Source organism: Mesoplodon densirostris, chromosome 1 (genome assembly GCF_025265405.1).
Source record: "Mesoplodon densirostris isolate mMesDen1 chromosome 1, mMesDen1 primary haplotype, whole genome shotgun sequence".
NCBI lineage: Eukaryota > Metazoa > Chordata > Mammalia > Artiodactyla > Ziphiidae > Mesoplodon > Mesoplodon densirostris.
The window spans coordinates 223425115-223446175 of NC_082661.1; the positions used below are offsets into that span (position 1 = coordinate 223425115).

At 42.9% G+C, this 21061-nt stretch overlaps 1 protein-coding gene across 1 annotated transcript in view; it reads right to left on the bottom strand.

The window, feature by feature from the left end:
- Positions 1-12284: 12284 nt before the first annotated feature.
- MANBA (mannosidase beta) overlaps positions 12285-21061 on the bottom strand; it is a 129337-nt gene continuing 120560 nt past the window's right edge. The window contains exons 15-17 of the mRNA XM_060115533.1: positions 17610-17752; positions 16503-16760; positions 12285-13564 (exon numbers count right to left, since the gene is read on the bottom strand). Of these exons, the coding sequence (XP_059971516.1) occupies positions 13340-13564; positions 16503-16760; positions 17610-17752 (626 nt within the window). The 3' untranslated portion in view covers positions 12285-13339. The remainder of the gene's footprint in view (positions 13565-16502; positions 16761-17609; positions 17753-21061) is intronic.

The following is a 21061-nucleotide window of genomic DNA, read 5'->3' on the forward strand; positions in this document are numbered from 1 at the left end:
CCCCTTCCACCACTGCCTGAGCCCCAGCACCAGGGGTGACTTGACCTCTCCCACAGACAGGGACATACATGCTCAGGAAGTATTTATGTGCTCATGGACGACTGGGCAAGGCAGCCTGATGCCAAAGCAGCCCTTAGCCGTCTTCTCCTTCCCAGTGTTGATCTGGGAAGGTCAGAGTCACCATTTGGCCCCGACTGCTTTCCTACCTCACCAAAAGCACGTCTTGAACGACGATCAACATAGGCACCCAGCAAATGCACCAGGGACCATGCGTTTTAGTTCTGAAAGGCAAAGAGACTCCAGGTTTAAAGCTTCAAGAATGTGTGGCCAGCGACTCACCCACAGGGCCACCCCCTTAGACAGAAGAGGCCATGCTGGACCAGGAAGGACCCTCCCTCGGTCCCTCCGTCACCAGAAGTTTGGGCCTTTCTACAAACCACGCCGTAACTCACGGTTTCAGTAACTCACGGCTTCAGTCCTTCTCGCTCTCCGTTACCGGGACTTTTAAGAGCTCATCTGACTTCTCCCCCACCAATCAGTTATTCCGGAGGCTTTGTGCCAAGTTTTCATAGCTCCATAGCAGTTAAATTAGGATTAAACATCATTCAGGTGCCCTTTTGCCCAGGTAGCAACAATGAAGGGAAATGAAATCAACTGAAAGGCCGAGAGCAGAAAGAGTCTCCCTGCGGTCTGCCCCTTGAGATCCTCGGCCTCGTGGGTGCCCGGCCTCTGAGCCCCGGAGCTTAAACAGACCTGCTGCCTCCTTCCTCCCTCTCCCTCCTCCCCGCTTCCTCCCTCTATCCATCCCTCTTTCTTTCTCTCCTTCTCTCTCCCCGTCTCTTTCTTTCAAGAAAGACTCCAGAATTTCAGGACACTGGCATCCAGCTCTCTGAAGCCTGGACAGGGGACAGGGGGGCGGTCCCCACAAGCGCTTCCTTAGACTCTCCTCCCTGCTTGACTCTGGGGGAGCTTCTGGGAAACCAGTGCCCTGGCCCAGGGTCCCCTCCAGCCACCACCAGCCTCATTTCCTGTGCACAAGAGGCCTCTGCTGGAAGAAGCAGAACTTTGCACCATCATCGAACAGCTGGCATGCCTCTTGCTACTCAAATTTTTGCGTCAGTAAAATTGGAAGGAGGCTTACCAAAAGAAAGAAATTTAGGAATTCTTCGGCTTACTGCCTGAAAATTTCTCCTCCAACTCAGGTCACAGAAGCCTGACGATTATTTTCCCTTAGTAGAGAAAACTTCAATCATTCTGTTTCTTTTGGCAAGGAAAATGTAAGACCCCTACGCCTGATCATCCCAGCCACAGCCAACTGTATTCTTTGAGGAATAATCATCATAAGCCAGCATTTACAACTCACTTACCCATCCTAGGCATTGTACACCCTTTATTTTACATAATCCTCACAGTTCTATGAGATGGTAATTCCTATTAACCTCATCTTAAAGATAAGGAAACTGAGGCTTAGAAGTTAAGTGATTTGTCCAAGTTCAGTACATGTTAGAGCCAAACTTGCATACTGGGGGTTTAATATCAGAGCAAGAGCCCATACTGCCCTCTCCAAGGCCCGGCTATGTCTCACCTCCAAGCCCTGCCTTTATCCACAAGAATACTTTTGATTATAAATTCAGAACACCTGACTATGAGTGGATTAAACAAATAGAGGCTTTCTTTTAAAAATATCATTGCAAGAAGATCCGAGACAGATCTAGATTTTACATGGAATCTTGCCTTTTAAAAATGTTAATAATATAACTTTTAAAAACACTGCTTGGGCCTACAGAATCATCTGCTGGCCAAATATGACTTGTGTATGACCTGAACCACACTTTCTGCCATCGTACTTTCAAAATGACCAAGCAGGGGACTTCCGTGGTGGCGCAGTGGTTAAGAATCCGCCTGCCAATGCAGGGGACGCACGTTCAATCCCTGGTCCGGGAAGATCCCACATGTCACGGAGCAACTAAGCCCGTGCGCCACAACTACTGAGCCTGTGCTCTAGAGTCTGCAAGCCACAACTACTGAGCCCGCGTGCCACAACTACTGAAGCCCACGCACCTGGAGCCCGTGCTCCTCAACAAGAGAAGCCACTGCAATGAGAAGCCCGCGCACCACAACAAAGAGCAGCCCCCGCCCGCCACAACTAGAGAAAGCCCACGTGCGGCAATGAAGACCCAATGCAGCCAAAAATAAAATAAATTAAATACATTAAAAAAAACGACCAGGCAGAGGGATGAGCTGAGAGCTCTGAGACAGAATCACGGTCCTTACGTCTCCCCTTCCAGGTGCCACTGCTGCTCCCTCACTCCTGTGGGCTCCCCTGGATGATGCCGTTTCCAACCCTCATCCAATGCCCTGAGCAACTGCCAGTTCTGCCCACCTCCCTAGGCTTTCTTTGATGACTTAACACAGAGGTAATGATAATGATAATAACGTTGATTGAATACGTATTGTATGCTATCAATATCTAGGCATCAACCCATTTAGTCCTCACAGTTAACATATGAGGTATGATTATTATTATCCCACGTGTACAGAAAGACCCAGTAACTTATATGCAATGTCAAACAGCCTGCTAATGGAAGATGTGGAACTCAAACATATGTATGTGTGATTTCAAAGCCCATACCTTTAACTGTTGTAGGATGCTTTTGGTTATAAACTCAGAATACCTGACTACAACTGGATTGAACAAATAGGCCTTATTTTTTATAAGACCAGAGTGAGATGATTACAAGGCTAGTTCAGTAGTTCAACATCTCTGACATCCCTCTATGTCAACACTGGTTCCTCGAGGTCACAAAAAGGATGCAGCAGCTCCAAGTATCAGGCCTCACACAACAGCCTCTTAACTTTGGCAACAGCATAGGGTTCCTCCTCAAGTCTCTCTCTTATCAGGCAGGAAAACCTTCCCTCAAAACCCCACATTAAGTATCACCTCATGTTTCATTTGCCAGAATTGAGTCACATGCCTAACCCTAGACCAATCACTGGCAAAGGAGAATAGGATTAGTATAACCAACTATGATTCAATCCCTGGGGCTGGACGCACAGCCACTTCTATTAGCAGAGAACAGGAGGAAATAGCTGTAGGGTGGCCTGCCAATAATGTCTGTTCCAACTACAGGGAACATGTGAATTGTCTCCCAGGATCCAGTAAACTTTACAAAAGCTGTAATAAGTAACATTACAGAATAAGAACAAAGGGTTGTTCCCACATACATTATGAGACAGGAATGAGCACCGGTTCTCAACCAGAAATTTCCATGATCCCAACATCCCATTTCCCCAGATTTCTAGGCCATTCTGGTGTTGCTGTGTCATCCTTTGTACTCGCTCACTGCATACATAGCACAACGCGGCACAAGCTGGTGCTCAGTAAATCCCGTGCAAAGGCTGAGACCTGACCTAAGGAGTTCAGCGGCATCACTGTTGCATACTTTCTTTTCATGGCAGGATTCAGTAACCTCTGTCTAAAGAAAATGAGAGACAGTTATAAAACATGACACAGTGATGGGATGCCCTTATTTCTGAAAAGCCTGTTCATGGTTTGGCCCCTATTCGAGGGCTCAAAGATGTCATGGCAGGTTAGTCCCCTTCAGCTTATGGATCACAAGCTCAGAGCCCAGCCTAGCTGACCAGCTAGTCTTGTGCTTTTCCTTCCTCGTGTATTAATTACAGTGACAGCCTTTTAAGACTCCTTTCTCAACTGACATTTCTTTTCATTTATTTTTTTTTAATCATAAACTTTCAAAAAAACTTTCCTAAAGTGTTGAACAAGATGGCCTTATCCTACGTTGCTCCCCCAGAGAATATTCTTCTATCTCAAATCTGTGTCACTTTAGGAATGCTTGGGAAATATATCTATCTCTCCTGTACTCCAGTTCACTTTCATTCCAATAGCGAACAAAATCTTCCTGTTTATTTTCCAAAGTCAAGTAAGAGGAAAAATGAGAAGAGTTTTAGTGAATGTGATTGAGAATGTTACCATTTTTGCTGTTTTCTTGATTCTAAACTGGGAAGATGTAATCCTGTGAGCTGACCTCTTTCCATTTCACTCTCTGGAATGTGCTTTGCAGCCACACAGCAGAAGGACAGGATCCTGGTCTTCTCATTCTATTAATGTTTGCATAACCACTAACAGAAAAGCCTTCTCAGAAATCCAAAGCCAAGAGTGAGTACATCCAATTCTATGCCAGCAAACGTGGCAAAATAAATCTACTAAAATGGTAGAAATTATTAACCTCAGTGCCACATACAAACTGTGAAAGAACGTCTGGATGTAACTATTCTCTTACAGAATAATGTATATACAACACATTTTTCTCCTTTCATAAATTGTTGTCAGCATATATTTATGTCCATTCATTAATTCATTCTTCCTTTATAAATTCATTAGGGCCTGACATCTCCCCCCTAAACACACACTTTAAAAAAAGTTCTTAGGGCTTCCCTGGTGGCACAGTGGTTGAGAGTCCACCTGCCGATGCAGGGGACACAGGTTCATGCCCTGGTCTGGGAGGATCCCACATGCCGCGGAGCGGCTGGGCCCGTGAGCCATGGCCACTGGGCCTGCGCATCCGGAGCCTGTGCTCTGCAACAGGAGAGGCCACAACAGTGAGAGGCCCATGATCCACACACACAAAAAAAAAGACACACAGTGGCAGACTGGATAAAAAAAACAAAAACCTACAATATACTGCCTACAAGAAACTCACTTCGGGGTAAAAGACACACACGGATTGAAAGTGAAGGGATGGAAAAAGATATTTCATGCAGATGGAAACAAGAAAGCAGGGTCACAATAGACTTTAAAACAATGGCCATAAAGAAAGACAAAGAAGGGCATTATATAATGATATAGGGATCAACACAAGAAGAGGATAGTACACTCATTAACATGTATGCACCCAATATAGAAACACCTAAATACAGAAAGCAAATACTAACAGACATAAAGGAAGAAATTGACAGTAATATAATAATACTAGAAGACTTTAGCACCCCCACTGACATCAATGGACAGATCATCCAGACAGAAAATCAATAAGGCAACAGAGGTCCTAAATGACACAACAGACCAGTTGGGCTTAATTGATATCTACAGGATACTACATCCAAAAAAAAACCAAACAAACCCAGAACACATATTCTTTTTAAGCCCATATGGAACAGTCACTAGGACAGACCACATACTAGGTCACAAAACATGCCACAACAAGTTTAGAGGACAGAAATTACTTCAAGCATCTTTTCTGCCCACAAGAGTATGAAACTAGAAATCAACCGCAGAAAGAAAAATGGGAAAAGAATGAACACACGAAACCTAAACAACATGCTACTAATAACCAATGGGTCAATGATGAACCGAAAGAAGAAATCAGAAACACCTAAAGACAAATAAAAATGAAAACACAGGGCTTCCCTGGTGGCACAGTGGTTAAGAATCCGCTTGCCAAGGCAGGGGACACAGGTTCAAGCCTTGTTCCGGGAAGATTCCACATGCTGCAGAGCAACTAAGCCCGTGCGCCACAACTACTGAGCCTGAGCTCTAGAGCCCTCAAGCCACAACTACTGAGCCCACATGCCACAACTACTGAAGCCCATACACCTAGAGCCTGTGCTCCGCAACAAGAGAAGCCACTGCAATAAGTAACCCACACACTGCAATGAAAAGTAGCCCCCACTCGCTGCAACTAGAGAAATCCTGCATGCAGCAACGAAGACTCAACACAGCCAAAAGTGAAAATAAATTAAAATAAATAAATTTATCAAAAAAATGAAAACACAACCATATAAAATCTATGAGATGCAGCAAAAGCAATGCTAAGAGGGAAGTTCATAGCAATATAGGCCTCCATCAAGAAACATGAAGGGCTTCCCTGGTGGCGCAGTGGTTGAGAGTCCGCCTGCCGATGCAGGGGACACGGTTTCGTGCCCCGGTCCGGGAAGATCCCACATGCCGCAGAGCGGCTGGGCCCGTGAGCCATGGCCGCTGAGCCTGCGCGTCTGGAGCCTGTGCTCCGTAATGGGAGAGGCCACAACAGTGAGAGGCCCGGCGTACCGGAAAAAAAAAAAAAAAAAAAGAAACATGAAAAATCTCAAATAAACAGCCTAACCTACCAGCTAACAGAATTAGAAAAAGAATAAACAAAACCCAAAGTCAGCAGAAGGAAGAAAATAATAAAGATCAGAGAGGAAATAAATAAAATAGAGATTAAAAACCATAGGAAAGATCAATAAAACCAAGAGCTGTTTTTTTGAAAAGATAAACTAAATCAACAAACCTCTATCTAGGCTCACCAAGAAGAAAAGAGAGAGGACCCAAATAAAATAAGAAATGAAAGAGGAGAAATAACTGATACCACAGAAATACAAAAAAATCATAAGAGAATATTATGAACAGTTATATGCCAACAAATTGAACAACCTAGAAGAAATGGACAAGGTTCCAGAAACATACAGCCTGCCAAAACTGAGTCAAAAAGAAACAGATAATTTGAACAGACTGATCACTAGAAGTGAAATAGACTCTGTAATTTAAAAAAACAAAAACCAACAAACAAAACCCAAAAAACAAACAAAAACCAAAAAACAAACAAACAAAAGTCTCCCTCCAAACAAAAGTCTGGGACCAGACAGCTTCACTGGGATATTCTACCAAACATACAAAGAAAAACTTATACCTATCCTGCTCAAACTGTTCCAGAGATTTGAAGAGGAGGGAACACTCCCAAATCCATTCTATGAAGCTACCATTGCCATGATACCAAAACCAAAGACATTACAAAAAAGAAAATTACAGCCAATATCTTTGATGAATACAGATGCAAAAATCCTCCACAAAATATTAGGAACCTGAATCCAACAATACATACAAAGGATCATATACCACTATCAAGTTGGATTCATTCCAGGGTCGCAAGGATGGTTCAACATATGCAAATCAACGTGATATACCACATTAACAAAAGAAAAGACAAAAATCATATGATCGGGCTTCCCTGGTGGCGCAGTGGTTGGGAGTCTGCCTGCCGATGCAGGGGACACGGGTTCCTGCCCCGGTCCGGGAAGACCCCACATGCCACGGAGCGGCTGGGCCCGTAAGCCATGGCCGCTGAGCCTGCGCATCCAGAGCCTGTGCTCCGTGACAGGAGAGGCCACAACAGTGAGAGGCCTGCTTATCGAAAAAAAAAAAAATCATATGATCATCTCAATAGACATAGAAAAAGCATTTGACAAAATTCAACATCCATTCATGATAAAAATTCTCATCAAAGTGGATATACAGGGAACAAATCTCAACATAATAAAAGCCATTTATAATAACCCCAGAGCCAACATAATACTTAACAGTGAAAAGCTGAAAGCCTTCCCATTAATTTCAGGAACAAGACAAGGATGCCCACTCTCACCACTACTATTCAAAAAAATATCGGAAGTCCTAGCCACAGCAATCAGACAAGAAATAAAAGGCTTCCAAATTGGAAGGGAAGAGGTAATAAAACTGTCACTATTTGTAGATGACATGATACTCTATATAGAGAACCTTAAAGTCTCCACACAAAAACTATTAGAACTAATAAATGAATTCATCAAGGTAGCAGGATTTAAGATTAATATACAGAAATCTGTTGCATGTCTTTACACTAATAATGTAATATTAGAAACAGAAAGCAAAAAGAAATCCCATTTAATATTGTGTCAAAAAAATACCTAGGAATAAATTTAATCAAGGAAGTGAAAGATCTATACACTGAAAACTATAAAACATTGATAAAGAAAACTGATGGTGATTTAAAGAAATGGAAAGATAACCCATGCTCTTGGATTGGAAGAATGTAATACTGTTAAAATGGCATCATACTACCCAAAGCAATCTAAAATCTAATGCAATCACTATCAAAATACCCATGACATTTTTCACAGAACTAGAACAAATAATCCTAAAATTTATATGGAACCACAAGAGACCCTGAATTGCCAAAGCAATCCTGAAGAAAAAAATAAAGCTGGAGACATAACCCTTCCAGACTTCAGACTGTACCACAAAGCTACAGAAATCACAGTAATCAAAGCAGCATGTATTTGGCACAAAAACAGACAAACAGCTCAATGGAACAGAATATAGAGCCCAGAAATAAACCCACGCACCTGTGGCCAGCTAATCTACGTCAAAGGGAGCAATAATAGTCAATGGAGAAAAGACAACCTCTTCAAAAAGTGGTGTTGGAGAGCTGGACAGCTACATGTAAATCCATTAAACTAGAACACTCCCTCACACCATATACAAAAATAAACTCACAATGGTTTAAAGACCTAAATATAAGACAGGACACCATAAAACTCCTAGAAGAGAACACAGACAAAATATTCTCTGACGTAAACCATAGTAATCTTTTCTTAGCTCAATCTCCCAAGGCAAAAGAAATAAAAGCAAAAATAAACAAATTGAACCTAGTCAAACTTAAAAGCTCTTGCACAGTAAAGGAAACCATCAACAAAACGAAAAAACAACCCACATACTGGGAGAAAATATTTGCAAACAATATGACCAATAAGAAGTTAATATACAAAGTATATAAACAGTCCATGCAACTTAATATCAAAAAACAAACAACCTAATCAAAAAACAGGCAGAAGACCTAAACAGACATTTTTCCAAAAAACACATACAGATGGCCAAAGTCACATGAAAGGATGCTCCACATCACTAATTATTAGAGAAATGCAAATCAAAACTACAGTGAAGTATCACCTCACACCAGTCAAAATGGCTATCACTAAAAAGTCTATAAATAACAAATGCTGGAGAGGGTGTGGAGAAAAGGGAACCCTCCCGCACTGCTGGTGGGAATGTAAGTCGGTGCAGCCACTATGGAGGTTCCTTGAAAAACTAAAAATAGAGTTACCATATGATTCAACAATTCCACTCCTGGGCATATGTCTGGAGAAAACTCTAATTCGAAAAGATACATGCACCCCAATGTTCACAGCAGCACTATTTACAATAGTCGAGACATGGAAGCAACCTAAATGTTCACTGACAGATGAATGGATAAAGAAGATGTAGTATGTATATGTATATGTGTGTATGTGTATATGTGTGGGGGGGGGGAAATATTACTCGGCCATAAAAAAGAATGAAATAATGCCATTTGCAGCAACATGGATGGGCCTAGAGATTATCATACTAAGTCAAATAAGTCAGACAGAGAAAGACAAATGCCTTATGATATCACTTATATGTGGGATCCAAAATATGATACAAATGAACTTATTTACAAAACAGAAACAGACTCACAGATGTAGAAAACAAACTTATAGTTACCAAAGGGGAAAGAAGGTGGGAGAGGGATAAATTAGGAGCTTGGGACTAGCAGATACAAACTACTATATATAAAATAGATAAACAACAAGGTCCTACTGTATACCAGCTGGTATACTGAATCACATTGCTGTAAACCACACACTAACATAACATTAAAAATCAACTAAAATTCAATTAAAAATTTTTAATTAAAAAAATAAAAAGTAAAAAAAAACTGAGGTGGATCTCTTGTCTACAGTACTAAAAAAAAAAAGATGTGTTATATACATATATACAATGGAATATTACTCAGCCTTAAAAAATGAAATATTGGGACTTCCCTGGTGGTCCAGTGGTTAAGAATCTGTCTTGCAATGCAGGGGACGCTGGTTCAATCCCTGCTTGGGAAACTAAGATCCCACATGCCGCAGGGCAACTAAACCCACGTGCCACAACTACAGAGTCCACATGCTCTGGAGCCCATGTACCACAACTAGAGAGAAGCCTGCACACCGCAACAAAGAGGCCACGTGCCTCAACGAAGGATCCTGCATGCTGCAACTAAGACCTGATGCAGCCAAAAAAAATAATAATAAATAATTTTAAAAATGAAATATTGCCATTTACAGCAACATGGATGAACCTAGAGAATACCACACTTAGTGAAGCAAGTCAGAGAAAGACAAATATTATATGCTATTACTTACATGTGGAATCTAAAAAAATAATGCAAATGAGTCTATATACAAAACAGGAGGGACTTCCCTGGTGGTCCAGTGGTTAAGATTTTGCCTTCCAATGCACGGGGTGAGGGTTCGATCCTTGGTTGGGGAGCTAAGATCCCACATGCCTTGCGGCCAAAAAAAACCAAAACATAAAAAAACAGAAGTAATATTGTAACAACTTCAATAAAGACTTTAAAAATGGTCCACATCAAAAAATATTTTAAAAAACAAAACAAAAAACAGGAACAGGAACAGACTCACAGACAGAGAAAACAAATTTATGGTTACCAAAGAGGAGGAGAGAGGAGGGCAAAGTAGGAGTATGGGATTAACAGATACACACTACTATATGTAAAACAGATAAACAATAAGGATTTACTGTATAGCACAAGGAATTATATTCAATATACTGTAATAACCTATAGTGGTAAATCATCTGAAAATACATATATATAAGTGAATCACCTTGTGGTACACCTGAAACTAATGCAATATTGTATTAGCTAAACTTCAATTTTAAAACAAGAAAGAAAAAAGGCATCTGCCTTTATTTGCTTCATTTTTACCCTTGCTTCACGTACTGAGTGATAATGATGTTAAAAAAGTATGACTGGGACTTCCCTGGTGGCGCAGTGGTTGGGGGTCCGCCTGCCAATGCAGGGGACACGGGTTCATGCCCCGGTCCAGGAAGATCCCACATGCCGTGGAGCGGCTGGGCCCGTGAGCCATGGCCGCTGAGCCTGCGCGTCCGGAGCCTGTGCTCCGCAACGGGAGAGGCCACAACAGTGAGAGGCCCGCGTACGGCCAAAAAAAAAAAAGTATGAATAGCATTTATTTTGTTCCAGACCCTATTTGTTTAATCTTTACCACTACCTTTGAAGGTTAGAGATTACTATCTCCACTTTACAGGTGAGAAAACTAAAATCTAGAAGATCAAGTGGTTGCGCAAGGTCACACAGCCAATAAGCCTAAGAACTTGGATTCTGACTCAAGTCAGTGTGGCCGGAAGCCCTGCACTCTCTAGACAAGAGGGTCACACCCCAGAATGGTGCCTCCATTTACAGAGCCTTCACTAAGTGTCAGTACTGGGCCGAGCCCTTGAACCACATTTTTAATTTATTCTTCAAAGCAGACTTACAGGGACTTCCCTGGTGGTGCAGTGGTTAAGAATCCGCCTGCCAGTGCAGGGGACATGGGTTCAATCCCTGGTCCAGGAAGATCCCACATGCCGCGGAGCAACAAAACCCGTGTGCTACTGAGCCTGTGCTCTAGAGCTCGCGAACCACAACTACTGAGCCCACGTGCCACAACTACTGAAGCCCAAGCGCCTAGAGCCTGTGCTCCGCAACAAGAGAGGCCACCGCGAGAAGCTCACGCACCACAATGAAGAGTAGTCCCCGCTCGCCACAACTAGAGAAAGCCCGCATGCAGCAATGAAGAGCAAACACAGCCATAAATAAATAAATAAATAAATAAATAATTTTTAAAACCCACACTTACAAGGTGAGTGTAATTATTCCCACTGTACCACAAGAAAACCGAACGTAGAAGTTAAATAACTTGATTAAGGTTACAGAGCTAGTAAGGGCAGAATTGCAATGTATTGGGTCATTACAGAAAGATATTAGGGAAAAACCCAAACAAAGTTTTTGGGTTTGGCCAACCCAGTAAATTCTGGCCCATCAACTTCAAAGGCCACCTCACAGGGCACCTAGCACAGAAAAATGCTCTAGTGAATGGAAAGGTGTGTCCTCCCTGTCCCCCAGCAACAGTGACAAGAAAGTGATATAATATTTATCAGGTAAGAATCTTCTGGGTTACATCCCTAAGTCACAGCCTTTCATAAGGCTGTTATATATTTTTTGAAATAACACATAAAATGAGGGAACTCATAGATACTGAAGGAGAGGCCTGGGTTGGCTGCATTTATTTTCTTTTCAGTCTCTGAACCACGGCCAAAAGTTTCTCAGCTTTAAAACCAAAACTATTATCTATTTAGTCTTGATTCTAAAGCCAAACTCTCACCGCCAGTCCACTCTATAACGAATTACCTGATTCTTCTTAGAGAAGACCCCTCAAATATCCTGGATTAGATTCTTCAAACTCTTCAAGTTTATCAAATAGACTAAAAACTTGACCAGAGCTAAATGGAAATTAAGGCTCAGCATGGTACCGGGCAAAACTGAGTGTTCATAGAATGAGGAAATAAGCCACAAGTGAAACACCAAGTTGTCGATGCAATTTATATAACTTTAAAATTTTAACATAATTTCAAACTTACAGAAAAGTCACAAAAGCAGAACAAAAAATTCCTATACACCTTTACCCAAATTGGCTACTTATTAACATTTTGCCCCCTTTGCTTCATTACCAATGTAATTTTATAAACATGATAATGCAGAATAAAATGATTTCATAATCAAATCAAAATTTTTTAAGATAGTTCAAACTCAAGTTAAAGGGAATACCACTTTGCTGCCAGGATCACCAAGTACAAATCTAACCACAACCTTGAATTGGAAAGCTCACTGGATTCAACCAAATCTGAAACCCATACATAACAATGGGTGACCTATGTCAGGACACCCAAAAGTTTCCAAAGGGACCATGGTGATGTCCATTTCAATGTGAGCTTTTTTTCCAAAGGAGAATCACTCTAATGGCCTTTGAAAAAATAAATTATTATTGTTAAAACAATATTTTTTAAAAAGCATTGCAAATGAAAACAGGACTCCTACCCAAAAAGTAACTGAATGACAACAATCAACTCCCCAAACTTTCCGGCAATAGCAATCAATATGGCTACCACCCAGAAATCTCTTTCTCTTGTGACATTTGAATCTCCATTTCCTCTGGAAATAACAACAAAGCAGTTTCAATCCGATTATTTGGTATTTCTCAAAGCTAACCACGAGAGCCTACGTGACCTCACGACCTTCCACATTTGATTCCACAGATACCGCAATAATTACGTACCTGTGATTCCCTTAAAGGGCTGCATGTGGACAGACCTCCTTTTGGGGCTTGGAGAAGCAGTTGGGTTATAACTGGTTCATGTGGTGCAAAGGCTGTGGGGGAAATGGGCTAAAACCACAGTCCTGGTGCAGACTGGACGGCACCGAGGCACAGCTTTGTTGGAGGAGGACATCAGCTGAGTACACAGCCTTCCCTGGGAGAATGCACTGTACAAACTCTTCACCAAGTGGTTATGCAGACACCTGACAGCAAGCAGACGCGTTTCCTGGCTTCTTCAACTTGTTTCTGGTTGCCTTCAGCTCCTGCAAATACAACCTGGATTCCCTCAGTAAATATCGGCCAGCGAAGTCACATGAAAAGATAGCTCCAATTCACTCTCATTGGTGGGTTTCCAAGGGTAAAAGAATACAGTCCGTGTCTTCTCAGTCATGAGAAAACCATTGTCACTGAATCTCCCTGGGATGCTTCCTACATCCAACCAAACAAAGGGAGCAACAGCTGAGGTTTTCAGATGAAAAACAAATGTGTCCCCTTGCTGAGAGATGGTGGCCTGAAAGAAAAGGATAAATGAAGTGAAGGAGGAAGGCAGAGCTCTTTATTCTATATACAGCGCCTATCAGAACGTCGATGCGGCTAACAAGCAGTGCATATCCTACAACTTTGGTTCTGCAGCTGCTAAAGTCATACATTCCATGCACTGTGTCAGATGCTAAAAAATACCTGGAAATGTATTGAAGGCTGTGGAAAATTACCAAATTGTAATCTCAAACCAGGCGGGGGGGGGGGGGGAATATGTAGTCTCCAATTATTAAGAAGCATATTTCACATGAATCTCAAGGCTTTGTAGCTTTTACAGCTTTATATCTTTTTCTCAGGGTCTCATTAAGAGAGGCACATTTCTGCACCAGGGCTGGGTGGTTTAAATGACTTTCTCAGAATCTGTGTGGAGCTGGCTGCAGAGCACAGCCATGATGCTCACCTTCTAGTCTTCTGAGGAGATCCTGCAATCTAGGCAGCAGCCGGCTGGGCATCTCCAAAAGCTCTACCAGTAGAGCTCTCTCTCTTTTATTGCATCGTCAGTAAAGTCATATTATTAGTACTTTTTTTTTATTCAGCTCAAATTAATTTGCTTTTCATATTACTCTTGACAGATTTACTCATGTTCATTCTTAGGTATCTATCACATTGTACTCATTCGGAACCATCTAAATGAAATTATTGATTTTCCTATTCATTTGGATATAAGTCCATCCAACTTTGAAATATTTGAAAAAATCTTCATAATGTGAATTCTCAGCTTTGTAATCCGACCCCTAACTTTCTTGCTTTAATTTTTTTTTCCTTCTTTTTTTAAATTCATTTTTATTGGAGTACAGTTGCTTTACATTAGCACTTCTAACACGTGTGAATCCCACACGATATCAGCAAAGGAGAGCACAGTTTAAGTCTTGTCATTCATTAGCCTCTTAGCACAGGCAGAGAGTGCGGCAGAGCTGCTTCCTGGGGGCTTGTGAGCCTCTCTCACTGTGAGTACACAGTTGAGTGGGACCTGGTATTCCAGCCGTGCATCTGTCATGAAACATGACTCTTCAACATGCATACATGCCACGCCATAGGTCTGACATTATAGGTTATGGGTGACATAAAGAATTTCCAAGGGCAATTTTTACTATCTATAACTTAGCCTGAGAGAGCATGCCGGGTTCTGAGTTATTAACAAGAAGGAGAAGCAAAAAAGAAACAAAATGTATTAGGTAGCTCTCAGAGGGTCAGAGATGCAGGCTTGAAGTTAGATGTCAAATTCCCAAATCATGCCACCCACCTATTCTGAGGAAGACCCTAAAGCAGCTGCAGGCACACAGTTTACATGGCTGCCCCTGGCTGCCACCAAGCCTGCAGGGAAGCCTCAGCTACTCTGTCCCAAGGCCAAGGCCAGAAGGGACACTGGCACCTGCTCACTCTTGTTGCTGCCTTCTTCTGATTGGAAACCTCGTCTCTGCATATCTGACTGCAGAGCCCAGAGCTCAAGCTTGTACTCTGGCTTCAGGGATACGGGGAGGAAAACCCAGTCCCCAGCATCCCCCTGAGGATACTACATCCAAGTGCCTGGCCTACGTTAAGCCTACAATAACGTTAACTATCGTTACTATTATTGCTGTTATTGTTGTTATATCCCTTTAGGATAGGCAAAGTCTCATTGAAATCCAGCTGAGGTAGGACAAAGGAAAAAGTCCTACCTCTCCCGCAGCCCAGTTATCTCAAAGTAATGGAGGCCCAGATGAGGAAAGAAAGAGTTTGAAATCCTGTCTAGAGACTGCAAATTTGTCTACTACATAGTTTTGTGCTTTTTTTCTGGAAAGAAGCTATGTAAATGTATGTCATTTCCTTCATATTTGCCCTATATCAGTTGTTACAGATAGATTTCATTATGGGAATATTTCATCATTAATTGGAAAGGAAGCTATGCTTTCATTTCAAGGACTGAGTTTTGATATGATTTCCAAAGCAAACGTAAAAAATCCTCTCACTTAAGTCTTCTCAATGAAATCCAAAACAAACTTAAAATTGATTAAAAATAGAGAATGAAAATATTCTTCTAGGAAGTTTCAATCACTACATGGAGAGGGGGAAAGGGAAGGAAAGGTTTTCAATCAACTAGACAGATTCCAAATTTTCTAACTACACAATTTTTTGTTTTTTTTTTTTTTGCGGTACGTGGGCCTCTCACTGTTGTGGCCTCTCCCGTCGCGGAGCACAGGCTCCGGACGCGCAGGCTCAGCGGCCATGGCTCACGGGCCCAGCCGCTCCGCGGCATATGGGATCCTCCCGGACCGGGGCACGAACCCATGTCCCCTGCATCGGCAGGCAGACTCTCAACCACTGCGCCACCAGGGAAGCCCTAGCTACACAATTTTTATAACAACACATCCTATCCCGATCGTCCCTTTTTTTCCCCTTGGCAGTGATAAAGAGATCTGGTGATTGAGCAACATGGAAGCAATAAATCAGAGAGTAGAGTGACAGTTTTTTAAATGAATAGACTCTCCTTAAAAATGCAAAATTAAAAGTGCTTCTACCGGGCTCCAATGTTTCCTGGCTACGGACTTTAAACACGTTACTCGGTCCCTCCAAGCAGGTTTGCTCACTTGTATATGCAGATGATAACACTTCACGGTTGATGCAGTAAAGCCCCCAGGACAGACAGAGCCTGGAACCTAGAGGAGGAGCAGTCAGTGGTGATGACTCCTGCTGCCTTGCCCTCCACTGCACCAGCCTGACTAGGGAGATGTGATGGGACAGCAGGAGTGGCAGGAACCTTAAGCTCTGACAAATGCTGAATTAGAAATAAACATTATTTGCTCTTTGCTTCCAGTGGGAAGGGGCCAATCTTCCCCGGGTCCCAGGTAAGCTCAGTACCAAGCAGAAATTTTGCAAAAAAGCAGGACAGTTCCACAAAGCCACGGTGACCCCAGACCCCTGGTGCTTACAGTGATATTTGCCTTGTGGAGCCCCTTGGCCTCCTTTGGTGAGGACAGGAAGTGATAGTTGGTTGGGCTCAAGAGCTCCCTGTCAGTTGACAGGTAAAAGGAAACCACACAGCTTTGTCGTGTACAATTTGTACATCCTGTTAATAATTCAGCTACTGGCTTATCATAGAGAAGAGCAGATTCCCCTGCTTTCATCACAAAAGGCTTAGTCGTCTCGGAGCACACGGGCTCCAGGGAACTCCATGTGTGGACTCTCACCTGGGGAGAAACAAGACAGAAAAAAACCAAACATTCTTAGTTACTATTTTTTTTAGAGAATAATAGTAGTAATAATAGATGAAAGTCAGAATAGCAGAACCGGTTAAGAGACTGGGAAACTTGGGTTTAATCTCAGCCCCACCAAGTACTTGTCATGTAACCAAGAAGTTAACTTCTCAAAGTATCCATTTCTTCAAACGTAAAATGAGAATAATAACAGCACTAACTCCACAGACTGTTGTGAGAATTAAGCAAGTTATGGAAGGCACAGGACCTGGCACATTATAGTTAATTCATAGACTTGACCTGTTCTCAATGTCCTCCTAACCATAGCCATCCAAGACTTCTTTGAGTTTCTATCCTTTCTTTTAGCTAAAATTGTTTTAAATACAAGTTCATTTTTCCACATATATATTCTGAATAATTTTACTGATTTCCACTTTAACATACTGTTTTAAATGATTTCTTTTGGTAAAGTTTAGCCTATTTCCAGCTTCTCATGATTATAAAGAACCTTAGATCTAACTGGCATTTTACAGTTTACAATGCACAGTCATCTAATGACTGTATTCACTATCCATAGAAATCCTTTAAGAAGGCAGGCTGGTGTCATTTTACAGATGAGGAAACTGAACCAAGACATTAAGGTCATAGAATAAATAGCAGAATTTTCCCCTGAGTATAGGTTTTCCAATTCCAAGAACAGCTCATTTTCTGCTGCAAGCACTAGAGACATTTTGATACAAATTAATTTCTCTTTTCTTTTTTCCAAAAAAAATTGAACCAAATAACTAAAGAAATCTAAAATTCGCCCTCTACCACAGAGAGAAAAATATCCAAGCAACTTACAGTCAGCATCATTTTGTGGTCTGAGTGAAGGTCTGACACACCGTAGATGAAAAACACATCTTCATTCTCAAAACCCACCGGCAACAGCGGAGCGAAGAAATGCCGAGCAAAATAATGAAGCATTTTCCACTTTCCTCCATACTCTAAAAGTAATCAGTTGGGTTAGGAAACAAGGGTCAAGCCGTCGGAGTCATCAACCACATGGCCCAGCTGTGTAACCTGTCATAATTCAGGGCACTGAGCAGAGAAGGGAGAGCTGACAGTGGAGGGAACCCATGTTTGTTGAGGGCAAGTAGCATTTTTGGACATCACCTCGTGTCAGCCTCAAATCGGAGTGAAGCAGCCATTAACATCGCACTTTTCAAATGAGGAAATGGAGCTCAAGCAGTTAAGTCAAACATGCCACTGGCAGTATTTTGAGCCCAGACCTGATTCCTAGCTAGCACTTTCTCATATGCAACTCTGCTTCCAGGAGCTCAATGTATCAATGTTCCTCTTCCCTACATACACATGAAAAAGGGAGTCCGTAGCATTGGCAGTGAACATCTGTTACAAATATTCATTTTGCTAGTATTACTTAGCAAAAATACTATTATAGAGGCTGGCCAAGATGGTGGAGTAGGAAGACCCTGCGCTCACCTCCTCTCATGAGCACACCAAAATCACAAGTATTTGCAGAGCAACTATTAATGAGAAAGACCAACGTCTAGCAGAAAAGATCATCTACTACTAACGATATAAAGAAGGAACCAGAACAAGATGGATAGGAGAGGCAGAGTTGCACATAGTCAAGACCCACACCCCAGGAGTGGCTGACCCACAAATGTAAGAATCATTACAACTGCAGAGGTACTCCGCAAGGAACAAGGGGTCTGAGCCCCCTATTGGGCTCCCCAGCCCAGGGATCCTGCACCAGGAAGACAAGCCCCCAGCCCCGAGAATGTGTGGCTTTGAAGGCCTGCAGGGATTAATTTCAGGAGTCCCAGAGGGCTGGGGGAAATAGAGACTCCCCTCTTAAAGGGCTCACACAAAATCTCACACACTCCAGGAACCAGGGCCGAAGCAGTAATTTGAAAGGAGCCTAAATCAGACTCAGCTGCTGATCTTGGAGAGTCTGCCAAAGAGGCAGCAAGCAACTGGAGCTCACCCTGGAGACACAGACACTGGCAAGCACCATTTTGGAATCCTCCCTCTAGCTGATTGGCACCAGGACCCAGCCTCACCCACCAGCCCGTTCACACCAGTACTGGAATGCCTCAGACCAAGCAATTAGCTGGACAACCACCAGCAGACAGGCTGCCTTAAGACCTCCTGAGCCCAAGGCACCTCAGGACATGGTCCTGTCCACCAGAGGGCCCAGGACCCAGTGCCATACAACAGTGTGCAAGCACTACCGGCAGCCAGAAACCCTGGGGCCCAGCTCCAGCCACCAGCCAGCCAGCACTAGCCCCAGAACATCCTGGGCCTTGGCTTCACCCAGCAACAATTCAAAATCAGCTCTGGGACACTGGGCCCTGCAGCCAGAGACCCTAGGAGTCAGCTCTGCCCACCAGTGGGCCAGCACTAGCCCCAGGACCCAGATTCATCTACTGGCTCCAGGTTCCCCTGGACACCAACTCCACCCACCACTGGGCAGACACCAGCCCCAGGACCACTGCAGCCCTACAGCCTACCTTGTTGGACACAGCCAACAGAGCAGATTGGCACCAGCCCCAGGACCCCCGGGCCTGGGCCCCACCCACCAGCAGACCAACACCAGCTCTGAGAAACCTTGGATGCATCAGCCAGCTGCCCTGGGATCCAGCCCCACTCACCAATGGGCCAGCACAGCTTTGGAATACCCCAGACCCTGCAGCCAGCCATGTCAGGAACTGGCCCCACCCACCAGCAGGCCAACACTAGACCCGGGAACCCCAGCCCTGTAACCACCCACCCCAGAACCTGGCTCTGCCCACGACGGAAACAGCAGTAGCCCTGGGACCCTCCAGGGTTCTGCAACCAGCAGCCTCATGACCCAGCCCCACCAACCAGTGGCTGGCAGGGTCCACACAAGGCAGGGCCTGGAAACCAATTGGGCCAAAGGCCAGCCATGCCTACTAGACCAACGACACCAGTAAGCCCACCACACAGAAGGACCCATGCACCCCACATAGGGGGTACCCCTAGAGCATATAGCTCTGATGACCAGAGGGGAGTGAGCTGCTGGGACACACAGTGTATCTCTTACAAAAGGCCACTTCTCCAAGATCAGGAAACATTACCAATCTACCAGATACATAGAAATAAAAAAAGAGCAAGTTAGGCAAAATGAGGCAACAGAGGAACATGTTCCAAACAAAGGAAGAAGATAAAACCCCAGATGAAGAACTAAGTGAAGTGGAGATAGGCAATCTACCTAAGAAAGAGTTCAGGGTGATGATCATAAAGATGATCAAAGAATGCAGGAGAGGAATGGAGGAACACAGTGAGAAGTTTAACAAAGAGTTTTAAGATATAAAGAACTAAACAGAGATGAAAACTACAACAATTGAAAAATACACTAAAAGAAATCAACAGTAGATGAAATGATACAGAGGAATGGATCAGGGAGATGGAAGACAGAGTAGTGGAAATCACTGAAGCTGAACAGAAAAAAGAATAAAAAGAAAAGAGAACAGTTTAAGAGACCTCTGGTACAAAATCAAGTGCACTAATATTCATATTATAGGGTCTCAGAAGGAGAAGAGAGAGAGAAAGGGGCAGAGAACATATGTGAGGACACAGTAGGCTGAAAACTTCCCTAACCTGGGAAAAGAAACAGACTTGCAGGTCCTGGAACAAAAACAAGATCAACCCAAGAGGTCCACACCAAGATACACTGAATTAAAAGGGCAAAAGTTAAAGAAAGAATATTGAAGAGGGAAAAGCAACAAGTTACATACAAAGGAACTCCCATAATGCCATCAGTGGACTTTTCAGCAGCTCTGCAGGCCAGATGGGAGTGGCACAATAAATTTAAAGTAATGAAGGGAAAATCTACAAGCAAGAATACTTTACTCAGCAAGACTTCCATTCAGATTTGATGGAGAAATCAAAAGTTTTACAGACAAGCAAAATCTAAGAGTTGGGCACCACCAAACCAGCTTTACAAGAAATGGTAAAGGTATTTCTCTAAGTGAAAAAGAAAAGGCTACAAATAGAAACATGAAAATTATGAAAGGAAAAAGCTCATTGGTAAAAGCAAATATTAGGTAGTAAATCAACCATGTACAAAGCTAGCAGGAAGGTTAAAAGAAAAAAATCATCTATATCCACAATAATTAGTTAAGGGATACACAAAACAAAAAGATGTAAAATATATCAAAAACAATAATCAGGACTTCCCTGGTGGTCCAGTGGTTGGGACTTCACCTTCCAATGCAGGAGGTGTGGGTTCGATCCCTGGTCGAACCAGGGAGCTGAGATCCCACATG